The sequence below is a fragment of the Sinohyriopsis cumingii genome, chromosome 12 (assembly GCF_028554795.1).
Source record: "Sinohyriopsis cumingii isolate HCF-2022 chromosome 12, ASM2855479v2, whole genome shotgun sequence".
NCBI lineage: Eukaryota > Metazoa > Mollusca > Bivalvia > Unionida > Unionidae > Sinohyriopsis > Sinohyriopsis cumingii.
This window is the reverse complement of record NC_142972.1, coordinates 75,386,084-75,401,480: the sequence shown is the minus strand read 5'-3', so window position 1 is coordinate 75,401,480 and position 15,397 is coordinate 75,386,084. Positions and strand designations below refer to the sequence as shown.

At 32.8% G+C, this 15,397-nt stretch overlaps 1 protein-coding gene across 5 annotated transcripts in view; it reads left to right on the top strand.

The window, feature by feature from the left end:
• The first annotated feature begins 7,898 nt into the window (after positions 1-7,898).
• Positions 7,899-15,397, top strand: part of LOC149786773 (PC3-like endoprotease variant B) — a 109,714-nt gene continuing 102,215 nt past the window's right edge. For 2 of the 5 annotated variants that reach the window (XM_089977285.1, XM_089977283.1), the window contains exon 1: positions 7,908-7,987. Coding sequence is in view for 1 of the 5 variants with exons in the window: in XM_089977282.1 (XP_089833408.1) it covers positions 8,262-8,307 (46 nt within the window). In the remaining 4 variants the exon portion in view is untranslated. Of the gene's footprint in view, positions 7,988-8,180; positions 8,308-15,397 lie in introns of those variants that run through there. The other 3 variants (XM_089977286.1, XM_089977282.1, XM_089977284.1) reach the window with 3 other exon arrangements.

The following is a 15,397-nucleotide window of genomic DNA, read 5'->3' as shown; positions in this document are numbered from 1 at the left end:
TGATCTTAAAATAGGAATTAATAACTTTTATTTGTCAGAACCTGTGATAAAAACTTAAGAAACGATAAAATAACAAGGATGTGGGTTACGAATTCGCTTCTAGAACTTTCTAAGGTGAAAGGACTATGTAAACATGTTTAGAAATATTATCTTTATTTACAACCTACAATCATAGACAAACGTTAGGAGTCTTAATGTGTTGTTTACAAATGACTGTTAGCATAACAACCTACAATCATGACTAAAAGTTTAGCGCACAATACAGATATACAAAACAGGATGTATGTATATATATATGTATGTATATATGTATGTAGGTAGGTAGGTAGGTAGGTAGGTCGATAGGCAGGTAGGTAGGTTGAGGGGTTGGGTGTGTTTGGTTGAGAATGTGAGTGTACTGTTACGTCTAGTGGGTTAAGATTAAGTAACAAGACCAAGTAAAATCAAACAAGTTTCCAGAATATAAATTTATTTAAAACGTAACATCAAACAAACTGAAAGAATTAAAAATAACTTCCATTTTATGATTTCCTAGCATGTAATCATTTCTTGTATTATCAATTTGTCACTGATCCAGAAACTGGTCCAATATATTCCGAATGAAGGTTCTAAAGTGGTAATGTGCTACAGTTATAACACCACTGAATTTAACGCAGCTATTCATCCAAATGTGTTTAATTCAATGTCTCCCGTGAATGAACACTAGCAAGGAAGTCCTGGAAAGTTTTTTATATTCAGAAAGAATTAGTTAAATATTCAAATAATTTAACAAATTCACATACACTTCAAAGTACAGACAGTTTCAATTAAATATTTTACACTCTGCTATATTCAACAAACATATAATAAATAATTTCATTCCATTCAAAGACTCTTACAAAGTCTTTGTATAACTGTATAACAATATATGCGTATAAATAATGTCAATTTGCGCATCAAACCAACAATATCTGAATCACTATTAACTCTCGAAAATTCCCGTTAAAATACCTTGGTCGTCAACATACTTTTTATGTATTATTTAATCACATGATATGGCTTGCACGATAGATGGCAATTGCAGGAAAATTGCACTACAAATTCAAAACATGATACAAAGATCCATAACACCTTCCTCCTACAAGAGACGATTTGTGCGATAAAACTTTTTTCTCTCAAATATGAAACATACTTGAAATTAATATTGCATAAGACTATGAATGACACATACGTGTATACAAATAATCTAATACTCTACTTCAATGTACGTGAAAGTGTATCTGCAATCAAATTTGCTTTTCCCTTGATATACCTGACTTAGATGTTATATGATTGTAACATCAGACTCTACCATAACAATCTTTGATTCTTCTTCTTCATTTTATTAATGAATGTGAGGGGTATGTGATCGCTGAAGTCAACAATTGGAGAAGGAGCTGCTCTAACGTACACCTCAAAATATTGCAAGGCCATCATCAAAGCCAAGCATTTCTTTTCTATGGTGGTATAATTCATCTGGTACGTATTCAGTTTCCTTTAAATGTGGCACACTGGATGATCAACACCATCGCTGTCCTCCTGCACAATACTCATCCAACCCCTACATCACTTGTATCTACAAACATTTTAAAGATACTGTGAAAGATGGAGCTGACTGAAATGGTACACATTTGAGCATGGCCTTCAGCGTACCAAACGCCTTTTGACATTGGTCTGACAAGTGAAACCTGGTTTACTTACTAAACAAATTGGCCAGGGGTTCAACAATCATGGAAAAATTAGAGCAAATTTACCGAAAAATCTCAACATTTGCTTCTTACTTGATAAGCACGAGGAACTCAGAAATAGTTTTAAACTTACCTTCCACAGGTTTTATTTAATTATGTCTCAGAACATATCACATAAAGGTAACACAAGCACGGAAAAAGACACTTACTCAAGCTTGTTTTCAGATTTGGTTCTCTGAGCTTTTCTAAAAACTTCAGGGTCGTTTACGTGTGGTCCTTCCAGGTATTGTTGTAGATGACTTTATCGATGTATTATGTCACTTGTTTAGGCTCTAATAAACAGTAACGCAGAAAGAGTGAAAACAACAAGCTTTTCAAAATTTAACAAATAATTTATTTCCCAGGTCAAATTCTGTCCAATAAATGAAAATATGAACTTACGGTTTTATAACATCAAATCCAAAAATAGTCCGAGAATAAAATTTTATTGGTCCTAATAGCAAAATGTTCTAATGATTTCACGTTCGAACTCGACGAAGAATCCAATATGGAAGACGATGACGTATGTTATAATATGTAGTGCTGAAGCCTACAATTCCTTGTAGAAATGCAAATAATGACACTCCGGTGTTGGAAATCCAAATTAAATTTGTAAGCAAAGTCTTTCCAAAATTTCTGTGTCAGCACTCCTCAAAACATTTCTAGAGTAAAAATAATTAATCCTTTTGAAATCCAACTGATCTGAAGAAAATTATAACTCAGAATCTGGTTACATCAAAATAACTTAATAGCAGTGTAAAAAGCCCAAAACAGAAATCTCTCTCTACGCATATCTATTAAAACTAACAGATGCGCAGTAATGGAAAAACTGGAATCGCGAAACAAAGGGCCATGTGACTGTGTTTAAATTTATAAAAAGTCACGTACACAGAACATGGCCTTGATTAGACCAATGATTTTACTCCGAGAATAAAAATAATAAAAAATTGTTTACATCTTAAGTCATGACTTCGACAAGAACCAATCATTTTAAAATAAAGCTATCACTTATTTACTTGGTTGCAACTAATTTTGAATCAAGGTCAGGATCTAGGTCAAAAGCTGGTGCTTACGAAGAATGATTCAGGTCAAATGATTTTCTAGAAAAATATCATCTCCAGAGAACAAATTTACATTATAAAAAGCATATAATAGAATTAAAAATTTAAAACTGACAAACAATTAAATTAAAATATATATGAATTAAATCAGATATCTGTAACACCTCCCCCCGCCCGAAAAAGGGAAAGATTTATATGATAAAGCTTTCTTTTTACCATAGATTAATTATACACGAGTTTTAAGAAAAAAATATAAGAAGTACTAATATGAATTACAAACAGTGTACACGAAATAATACATTTCTATACACGGGAAAGTGCATCTGCTATTAAATTATCTTTTCCCTTGATATGTCTGATGTCAGGATTATATTCCTGTAACAACAAACTCTGCCTTAGTAGTCTTTGATTTTTAATTTGTATCTTGCCAACGAAAGTAAGGGGGTTGTGTTCACTAAACACAATAATCTAAGAAGGAGCTGAGCTAAGGTAAACTCAAAATATTGTAGTGCCAATATCAAAGCCAAACATTCCTTTTCAATTGTTGAATAATTTCTGTGGTGCTTATTTAATTTCTTAGAAAAATAGCCCACTGGATGATCAATACAATTTTTGTCTTCTTGAATTAAAATTGCTCCAACCCCAATATCACTTGCATCAACAGAAAATTTAAAAGAGTGGCTGAAATTTGGAGCTGTAAGAACCGGCGCGCTTTTAAGTATGGCTTTCAACTTGTCATTTTTCAGTCCAAAGGAACCTGTTTTTCTTACTCGATAAAGTTGTCAAGGGTTCAGCAATTTTAGAAAAATTGGAACAAAATTTTCGATAGTATCCGGCCTTACCTAAAAGTCGCATCAATTGTTTTTTTTTTTATTAAAAGGCACGGGAAATTCAGAGATAGCCTTGACCTTATCATATATTGGTTCAACTAGTCCATGTCCCATGATGTGTCCTAGGAAACATACACTAGCACGGCAGAACTCACGTTTAGATAAATGAATTGTCAAACATGCATCTGTGAGTTTGTCGAAGAATTTCCGAATTGTTGCTAAATGTTCGTTCCAGGTGTCCTTATGGATGATGACATCATCGATGTAAGCATCACAATTATCTAGACCAGAGATAATCATATTCATGATGCGTTGAAATGTACTTGGCGACCCTTTCATCCCAAACGGCATTACTATATATTGGTAAAGTCCGTCTGGAGTCACGAATGCCGAAATTTCCTTTGCTCTTTCCGTTAGTGGAATCTGCCAAAATCCTTTCAGAAGGTCAAATTTGGTGACATACTTGGCACTTCCTATCTTATCAATACAGTCATCGTTTCTTGGTAATGAGAATGAATCTGTTTTTGTAATACTATTCACCTTTCTATAATCAGTGCACATACGGAAAGTTATCTGGTTTTGGAAACAGTATTCACGGTGAACTCCAGTCACTTTTACTGGGCTCTATACAATCATTCTCTAGCAAATGTTGAATTTCCTTTTTCAAGTATTCCTGTTTGAGAGGGTTCATCCTGTACGGGTGTTGTTTGACAAGTTTGGAATTTACAATTTCAACGTCATGGAAATTTTGTTTGTCCTGTAGGAACATCTGGAAATAGGTGCTCATAATCGGATAATAACTGTTTAAGTACATATCTTTCTTGCTTTTGCAAATGTGAAAGTTTATGGTCCAGATCATTCATAATTTTTGAATTCTGAAGATTTGTCACTCTAATATCAGTAGAATCTGATGATATTCCTTCACTTAAATCTTCACTGAGTACAACTCAATTAATTGCATGTTTAACCTGGCTATATTTTTCAACATAATTGTACTCCTATAATTTATTTAGATCCCAGGGGCACTAATATTATAATTGAACTCATTCATTTTCTTCTTAACCTTGTAAGGGCCATAATATCTAACCTGAATACAAATTTAAAGAATGAGCAAGAGAGACAAAAACCCATTGCTATCAAACTCAAAAGTTCACTCAACTATAGTTCTGTCAAACCATAACTTCTCTTCCGACTTGAACTACTGAATGCCAAGTTCAAGCAATATAGGCTGGAAAGTTCCAGACCTAAAATGTAACCCTTGACCCGATTGGATAGAGTTAGAATGGCCAAACTGAGTGACAGGTATGACAAGATCTACAGTATTTACCTACACTACTCTTGATTTTTGGCCAATAAAAGTGAGTTAAGATCTTGTGATAAGTTTTATTGATCTCTAAATGACCAGCCAATGCTTTTTCATGGGCCAGACTAAGTATTTCTTCTCTGTAAGGTTTCGGAACTACAATTTGATAGTTCACTGGCCATTCGTCATCAGCGGGTAAATCGGGAGGTCTCCATTTTCTCATAAGAATTCCATTGTTTGATGAAATAACAGACAGGAACTTCCGTAGCTAATGGACTTCTGAAACAAACAGAAGATCTCAGAATCTTTTTCACGTTCGACAACCAGTAATTGTCGTTTATCACCCTGATTAGAATAAAGAAAATGAGTCGTTAAAGAGGACAACTGTGATAAATACCTTCTGACTGATCCAAACAAGGAGTGAAAATGACCTAATCAAAAGCCTTACCAATGCATGTGTGAGCTAAAGGAATACTTTCCTTTTCAACATCATTCTCAAGAGCTTTCTTTGTCATAGTTCTGGTAAATATCATTAGCTTTACCAATGAGTGCTTTGTAATAATTGAGTCCAATGCTCCCTTGGCCAGTTCAAATTTTTAGTAACTGTTTTAAAATAAGGAAAATATTTGTCTACTTCTTTTTCTCTAAAAGGGGGCGCTAATCTAATAGTCTTTGCAGGATCAAAACTTAAATTTGGATTTGAAGTATGAATGTGCTTTTCACTTGCCAGTTCCATTTCTTTCATTCTACACTGATATTCCCTCTTTGTTTTTCTCTTTCTTCTTTCTGACGTTCTAGCTTCCTCAACTCCATTTCCATTTTGTATTTTAATTCTAATCCCTTTACTTTTGTGTCAGAGACTGATACAGACGTACTGGCTGAAACCAAAGCACTTTTTTCCAAAAGATTCTTTTCTACCAAATGCTGAACCAAAATATTTCTTATTTCCTGCTTCGTTAAGGATGCATTTACCTCAGAAAAATCGTATTTTCTGGCACGTTCAATCAATTCATCGTTTTTTGAAAAGATCTAATTGTTCCTGGGTAGAATTTGAAAGAAAGATTTCCACTTTTGATGACATATTTAAAAAGCTTGCCGATTTCACATAAAATTTCAAAAACTAGAAAAATTCAAATTTAAAAAAAAATTCTGAAATATTCTAACCAAAATTCAAAATTATCCTTAGGACGAGCTCCCATTTCTTACGTTACGTGTTTAGGCTCGAAAAAACAGTAACACAAAGAAAGAGTGAAAACAGCAACCTTTGAAAATTTATAATAATTTATTTCCCTGGAAAATTTAGTATAAATAAAAAAAAACATATGAACTTACGGTTTTAAGAATCAAATGCAAAAATAATCCTAAAATAATCCACGGATAAAAAAATTTGAAGTCCTAATGACACAATGTTCTAATGATTTCAAGTTTGAGTCCCGACGGAGAATCCAAGATGGAAGACGATGACGTATGTTGTAATCTGTAGTGTTAAAGTCTACAGTTCCTTGTAGAAACAAGAAATATCTCTCCGGTTTTGAAAATCAGAATAAATTTTTTATAAAGGCTGTCTTTGTTCAGGAATTTCACATGAGCACACGTATTTTCCAGGAAAGAAAAGAATTAATCCTTTTGAATCCAAGTAATTTGAAATAACTCCAAAGAGCACAACATACAATTTCCAGTGTAAGACCCCAGCTACTGAGAATATCTCTCCAAAACAAAGGTTATATCGTATTCTAAAACGCAAAAGGGGGTCACGTGAACATGTTCCAGAACCTCATCGAAATTACTTACTTGTTAAAGATCACGTATACCCAGTGTGGCCTGACGAAAACCAATCATTTTACTCTAAGAAATGAATTATATATTAAAAATTGTTTACATATTAAATCAGTAGTCCCATCATGACCTCGACAACAGCCAATCATTTTAAAATAAAAATAGAACTTATCTACGTGGTTCTTACTAATTTTAAATCAAGGTCAAGATCTAGGTCCGCACCTGGTGTTTGCTAAAACGAACAGTCAAGGTCGAACTAATTTCTGAAAAAAGTATCATCTCTAGTGAATAAATTTACATTACAATAGCATGTAATGAAAAATAAAAAAAATAATCAGATATAATTAACTCAAATATACATAGCATACAGATTGTGGAGACATTGGTTCAACCAGTCTTTAAACTTCTGAAATACTAAAGAATATGGACAATACGTGTTCACATCTATCGCAACAGGAAAAGAATGAGTTAAATGAAGCTAATCTGTGAATATGAACATTTGTGTCCAGTTGTTCCAATTCAAGCAACATATCTGCCGTGATGTTGAAATTGCAAACACTTAACCTATAAAACAGCAACCTTACAGGATGAATCCTCTAACTTCAAATTACACCTTTCAAACATATACCAAAAAAAGGAGACTTATAATTTCTTTCAACATTGCCTAATATATACAAGGTCATTTTTAACAGCCAGTATAACCAGTGAGGAATACTTAGGAAATTATTGTTTCTTTAAAAATCACAACCTATGCAAAATGCGAAACTATCGAATGCTAACTACGTAAGATACGTTTTTTATATACTGATTTAACCCAAAAGAGTATGTGGTAATATTATAGCATGCGTGCATGGTACTAGGTTCCAACAAAATCAAGATTTCGGGGCACATTTTAGTAGCAAAGACTTGCAATATCAAACATGGTAGCTTAAAATATTTCATATAATTTTTTTGAAAGGTGATTGGTTCTCATTTCCAGTTCAGTTTTATTTTTTGATTCTATTTGGGAACATTGAATCGAAATGAATGTTTCAACGTGATACCCATATCTGAATGGCTATATGCCAAAACAAATAGATCAAGGGAAGCAACTCTTGCCTTTCATTCAGTCTGGCATCTTGTGCTTATCGATCGTTAATAGTTTACACCCTGAGTAAATTACTGGGTAGATATCAGGGGTACTCCAAATGCAGTGATTGCGGTGTGTAAAAATTGACATTGTCTATTCTCAAATATCTCTAAGGAAGAGTTTACACGTTTACAATAAGTGAGGTAAGTAAATCCGGAATATTCACCAGCCAAACTAGTCATAAACACAGGTGCTATTGGAGATATAAGAGGTTGACACGGATATGTATGATGCACGGTTGAATGACGCGAGCTTTTTAAGTTGTCGTTCAGGTTATTTTTATATATATATATATTTTCAACATCAAGCTCGCGTCGGTCGCATGTGATTTAATGCATACACTTCAGCTTCGGGGTCGACGTTTTATGTTGTTGGGCAGCAACCACTCCAGTCTCGGGAAAATAACGAAATTACTCTATGATCAATTCTTCCATAATTACCCAACCTCATCCTAGTCCTACAGGTAAGACCTTGACGTTGATATTTACGTTTTGGGCGTCAGCACTTAAACAAAACCAAAATGTGCTATGTCTTACATTGTAGGAATAAACCTCCCCCGTTAACGGGGATATCGTAACTGACAATGACTATTGAGTAGACCCTAGCGGCTTCCGAAAGGCCCACCCAAAAGTCGAGTGGTGGGTATGCCACAGGGGTTCGTTCAAAGAAATTTTGATGGAGTATCCGTCCATGGAGTATCCGTACATATATTGTTACAGGTTAGAACCTCCATCCCATGATTGCTGGACGGATACTCTAAATTTTCTTAGTAACGAACCCCTGTGGGGTATGCTACTAAAATTGGAGCTAAAATTCCTGCTTTTCAGCTTTAAATTAAAATTACATTTGCATGTATTCGAACATATTATAGTACATGCCATACAGATTTGTCTCGATAGGGTACGAATTTGGATTTTCATGGAACAATGGAACACACATACCTGTTCCGTTTTAGTAGGTATTACTGTTGTTGCAAACATAGTAAGAGAATACAAAGTTGATTTTAACTATTAAACTTAGTTCTTAATAAACTTCCTGTCAAAATCAGGACAAAAGATATAGATTATTTTTCAACAAAATAAACCTGGAAACTTTTAATTGTTTACAATAAGGAAAAAAAAGTTACCATTGAACCAAGATCTTTATAAAACATTTTAAGACTCTTCATAGATCAGGCCAGTATGACCAACTTTCAATACCTTAAAAAAGTATTTACTTTATTAATTTAGCCATGACTTTTAATTGATTTCTCATACAAACCAGTTTTCTTCACATTATATTTACCAAATAAATAGTGTGTAAAGCGTTATTGATCAGTAACACAATGTAATAATTTGAATAAATTTAAAGCATGTATTAAAACCTTGTGAAAGTTTGATTTCTAAAACAGATTTTATTACATTAACAAATGCTTAATATCACTTCCATCTAGGCAAAAATCACAGTCATTTCAGATCTGCTTTATATTTTGTGTTCTATAATGGTATTAAATTCATTAAATTGAAAACTGAAAACAAAAGTGCTTTAATTGATTAAACAGATTGTGCAGATTGATAGATGATGTTGGCAATTAAATTAAGGGCATAGTAATCCAACAAAGTGTTACGCAGATGGTGATAATATAATGTTCAATTATAGCAGATGCAGTCAATTCAGTGTTAGCAATTTGCATAGAACTAAGTTTTAGTAATTTGAATTAAATGATTCATGAATTCAGGCAAAAACAAAATAACATGATTCTTAAAACAGAGATTAGTAAATAGAGGATATTTGCTTGAAACGAGTGAATAATGGATATATTTCATCGAGTGGGTGAAAAACTCAGTATTTTCACGAGTGGCATAGCCACGAGTGAAAATGCTAGAATTTTTCACCCACGAGATGAAATGTATCCGTTATTCACTCGTTTCAAGCAAATATTCTTTTTATTTTATGCTCACATACGTTGGCTACCTAAAGTTTGTGACACTGTGAATGAGAAGATTTCTTACGGTAATGTCAGCTGTTTACCGTACATGTTCTTCTGTGCTATGTGTACATGCGCACAAAATTAGTTCCACATCAGATTGATGAAAATTAACTGATATTTCCAGAATAACAAACTACAAGTTTCAAGGATAACAGACAGGGATTATTAATCTGCTAATTATTAACTATTAATTTGCTAAGGTGCAAATTCAAAGGGAGGTAAGTATGTTCTGACCCCAAAAAGTAGTTCCGGTAGTGAAAAAATATTGTTATTTTTTCACTGCAGTGAAATATCAATAATATTTTAATTAGAAAATCAAGTAATTCACTGCTTAGCATAAAATAAAATATATTTAATCTTTCAGCAGAGGCAGCACCACCAATTTCATTACATTATCATTTTCTTTATCATAATTGTTTCATTTAATACTGTTAGTATGTTGTAAAGATAAATTCTGCATAAATCTCACAGCCTTAACATATTCAGATGAGTATAGATAAATAAACAAACAATTACTGGATGGAGTTTTTTCCTTGATGTTTTTGTCACTATGTGTAATTTGCATAAAATTAAATGATACATTATGAATTCAAACCAGACAAATAATATACGTTGCTTTAACAGTGATTAGTAGAATATATTTCAGCTTTCTAGAGACATAACACCACCATTTAATTTTCTTTATTATAATTAATATGAGGTCTGCAAAATTAGCAGAATATCAATATGGACATTTATTGTATTGAATTAAATCACAGATTTGACAGTAACATTGCTTCATTTTTAGTATATAAATTTTGTATTATTTACAGTTGTAGTCACTACTGTCAGTGAGTGGTATAATATACAGAGAAAGGGTAAATTCTCTAGAAATCGGACAAAAACATTAACATTCTCAGGCATATATATATATATATATATATATATATATATATATATATATATATATATATATATATATATATATAAAAGATAGATAACGTCAATATTTTTTATTGCATGGTCCCCATTTTCAGAAACTTTTTCAGTGTTGGTTTTTGTATTATTTTTCAATGAAATAAAGTGAATGTTTTCAATTTTGCACATTGGTGAATGTTTGAAAATATTTCTTTATCATATTGGCAATGCAAGATAAACAGTCTTACATTTGATGTGTACACAGAACAGCACTATTATCTTGTGTAATATCAGAATTTTGTTTCCTTGAATGCACTCCTGAACTGCTCAACATTCCTGGCAAAAATGATAAACATTTGTAAATGTCATATTTAAATCTAAGATGAAACCTCATAATATTTGACATGGTTCGAAAGAGCCCGTAATATGGTCCAAATCAGCCAGGCTTTCGGTCTGAACCAGCTCGATAATTGATCCAAGTCAACTTACACCTATAAATACCAATTCCAAATACCACTACACTGAACACCATTACATTTATAGATGTTAATCAAATTTTATTACAAGAACATAGTATACAAATTTATGACAAAGACATTTTTTCCGACTTAGATAGTTGTCATCCATATCAACAAAGATTTACAATTAAATATACATGATTATATTAGGCAGGCAGTTAAATATATATGACTTGTATTAGGCCGGTAATTAAATACACATGATTATATTAGGCAAGGCAATTAAATATACATGATTATATTAGGCAAGGCAATTAAATGTACATGATTATATTAGGCAAGGCAATTAAATGTGCATGATTATATTAGGCAAGGCAATTAAATGTGCATGATTATATTAGGCAAAGCAATTAAATGTACATGATTATATTAGGCAAGGCAATTAAGTGTACATGATTATATTAGGCAAGGCAATTAAATATACATGATTATATTAGGCAAGGTAATTAAATATGCATGATTATATTAGGCAAGGCAATTAAATGTACATGATTATATTAGGCAAGGCAATTAAATATGCATGATTATATTAGGCAAGGCAATTAAATGTACATGATTATATTAGGCAAGGCAATTAAGTGTACATGATTATATTAGGCAAGGCAATTAAATGTACATGATTATATTAGGTAAGGCAATTAAATATACATGATTATATTAGGCAAGGCAATTAAATATGCATGATTATATTAGGCAAGGCAATTAAATGTACATGATTATATTAGGCAAGGCAATTAAATATACATGATTATATTAGGCAAGGCAATTAAATGTACATGATTATATTAGGCAAGGCAATTAAGTGTACATGATTATATTAGGCAAGGCAATTAAATGTACATGATTATATTAGGCAAGGGATTTGTAAGACATATATTGTGCAAAATGCTTTATCAGTCCTGTACAGTTGAAACCACAGTTAAAACCATTACATGAAATTACAAATGGCTTTCATTAAAATATTGGTAAATATTAAAGCAGATCTCCCACATGTATATGTCAAAGACAAAACTGAAAATAAAATTAGTTACAGGTTGAATTTACCAGTGATTAACTTGTTGCATAATGGCAGACAATCTCATCATTACTTGGAAGTGGCTAGGTCAGGTTTTTTCTTTCTTTCCCCATTTCAAAAGAACTATGTACACATTTAGCGAGGGGGTATGGTAGAATTAAATAGTTGCATAACATGTATAAATATATGGTCATTGTGATTTTAAGAGACACATATTTGACATAGTAGGATCAAGGCTGTGTAACAAATCCGACCTTTATATGTGATGTAAATTGCTACATAAAATTGGATGGTATTCAACTTCAGAACACCTGGGCAGATTGGGCAAAATTCATGAGGGCGTTGTCAGTTATTTATATCAGCTTTTTTCAGTTCCATGACAATGTGAATTTATTGTTAGTTTTAAAAATGAGACCATATTTCTGTCTACAGAGGCAGGAAGATAATTTTCAGATTTAGATTTGAAAGGGGAGTATGCACAAAGTTTATTTGCTGAAGTGTTGTTGCTCTCGAAGCTAAATCTATATTCCAGTGTCTTTTTGATGACAAAGAAAATTTAAACCTACCTTAGCACTTTTGTTAATTGAAACATGGTGGAAAAGATATTGATGACAAAGAAAATTTAATCTTACCTTAGCACTTTTGTTAATTGAAACATGGTGGAAAAGATGTTAATAAAATAATTATTATGCTGATTTAATCTAAGAGCAATGTGTATTGGAAATAGATTATTGGAAAAACATAAATGCCATCGCTAATCTTCTGAAATCTCCAAAAATGAATAAAATATTTAAAAGTGTCTGAAGAATATACAAATTTTACGAGAAATGATCCCAAGTTTCTTCTTAAATTAGTGAATACTACTATGCTTTTTAATACAAAGAACAGTTTTAAATATCGAAGCAAATCTTTACTGTCCATTCTATCATATTGATTTTTAATGACTCTAATAGGTTGTGATGTATCATATCATGGTCTATGGTAAAGCTGTCACGTCTGCTAGGTACCCACTGGTCCTAATGATCATTTACCCGGGTACCTGATCAAGACTGATGCCAGCTGATCTTAATGATTAGTTACCATGGTTTTTGGGGTACCATATTTCCAGACTTTTAGTGTCTTTGTCTTGGTTTATTGCTTCTGCGAAATAGGTTTGTTGTGATATCTGATAGGGACAGTGTTGTATTACCCATTGTGATATTGATCTTGAAGCTTTTTAGCAGTTTGGGGTTTCTTATTAAACCATTGAGGCAGTCAGTGTTAAAGCTGTAGTTTTTTTAGAAAACTTCTGCGTGATTGTACAGGGTAACTGTGGATCCTTATGATTGGTTACCTGAGGTTACCCAGTCAAAGAGAAATTTGTATTAAATGTGTTCAAACCATGATGCACTAAGATAAACTCCTGGTGACCCACCTTGATATGGGTCATGACCTGGGGGTTGGGAACCACTGCTTAAGATTTAAGATCCTTAATCTTTAGATTAGATCCTTAATCCGATTCAAATCTTGCATTGCATTGATCAGAATGAGTGATGAATTTGTCTTGAAATTAGAATAGATTGCAGCTAATCACTTGAGGTACCACACCATTCAGCAGTTGAGCAGCTAATATATCACTGACAGGTAAATTCACAGCAAGAGCCTCCTAAATTTCTATCATTTAATAATCTCATTCTAGTAGAAATATAAAATTCAAGCAGTACTTTCCCTTGGTCATTAGTCATAGCCTCAGCTTTACAGTTTCTGGTACAATTTACCAGGAATATAACAAATCAGTTGTTTTATAAAATGGCTAGCATTAGTGATGAAATCTTTCATATGAGGATGGATTCTGGCATTTAACTTCCCAGATAAATCACTGGTCCACAGTGCTCACATATAACAGCCTCCACAACAGGTGGAAGCTCCTGTCAGTGGAATACATTCATTTCAAGTGTTTCACCTTTCATGATGTGAAACAAGTATTTTGGAGTGAACTTGATGAAGAATCTGTATGATGCTGTATCACCTGAAGAAGCATTGGATTTTTTTAGGAAATGCGGTTTGTATTGCCTGTTGTTGGGTGACAGTTTTTTCATTTTTTTTTTTTTTTTTTAATATTAGCACAATTGGGGAAATAGTTGTTTAGATGTTCAGCTACATAATTCTTTGCTGTAAGTTATGGTTTTTTCCCATTTTTCACATGAGTTGAGAATTCAGGAATTTCTTTGGGATGTAATTCATTAATATATTTCCAAACACGTAGTATCATTATTTTGTTTTATGGTTCCATTGTGTGTGTATATGTGTGTGATTTGGATTTTTAATGTAGCTTTAAGAATTTTTTGGCCGTATCACTACATCATCAGCAGTGTGACAGTTTATAGTGATGTCCAGCACTGGGGCATCATGCCAGCGGACATGTAGCATGATGTCCCACCCAGTCACATTATCCTGACACCAGGACGGTCGGTCCTAACACTTAACTTTTTGATGCTGAGTGCCTATAGCGAGGCAACTGACAGTACCATTTTTATAAGTCTTTCTTATGACTTGGCAGGGGTTTGAAACCTGCAACCTCCCACATCTGAGGTGAACCACTAGGCTACCAGAGTGGTCTCTTTGTGTGGCTCCTTTGAAATAAGTTGGCTTTAATTTCTGATAAGGGACACTGTTTAATTGCACCATAGGCTGTAATATCCATCATCCCATTATTTGTTAATATTGATCTTGTATGATTTTGGAAGTTTGGATTTCTTACAGTCGAGGCAGGCTGTCAGTGTTTTGTTCTTTTCTGTTTTGTAGATTATGTTTATCAAGTATATCTCAGAATTTGAGAATTTTTGCCTTATAGTTGCAACTAAAGGTAAATCTTGCAAAATGTACATTCTTGCAAAAATAAATCCCTCCAAATAAATTTAAACATTTATTTCAAGATGATCAAATATAACAAGTGAAAACTTTTAAGATTCTATCAAATGTGAACTGCTTATATAGATTGCATTCTCTCAAAAAGATACATATTTTCTCAGCTGGTATGCCATGATAGTTTCTTTATACCGTTTATGTCGAGACACTGTAGTTGCACAGGATGGAAATCAATACACATGACAAGAATGTATTACACTGTGAAATTGAGGATTGAATTTAATAATTTAGTACAATTTCAAAATCA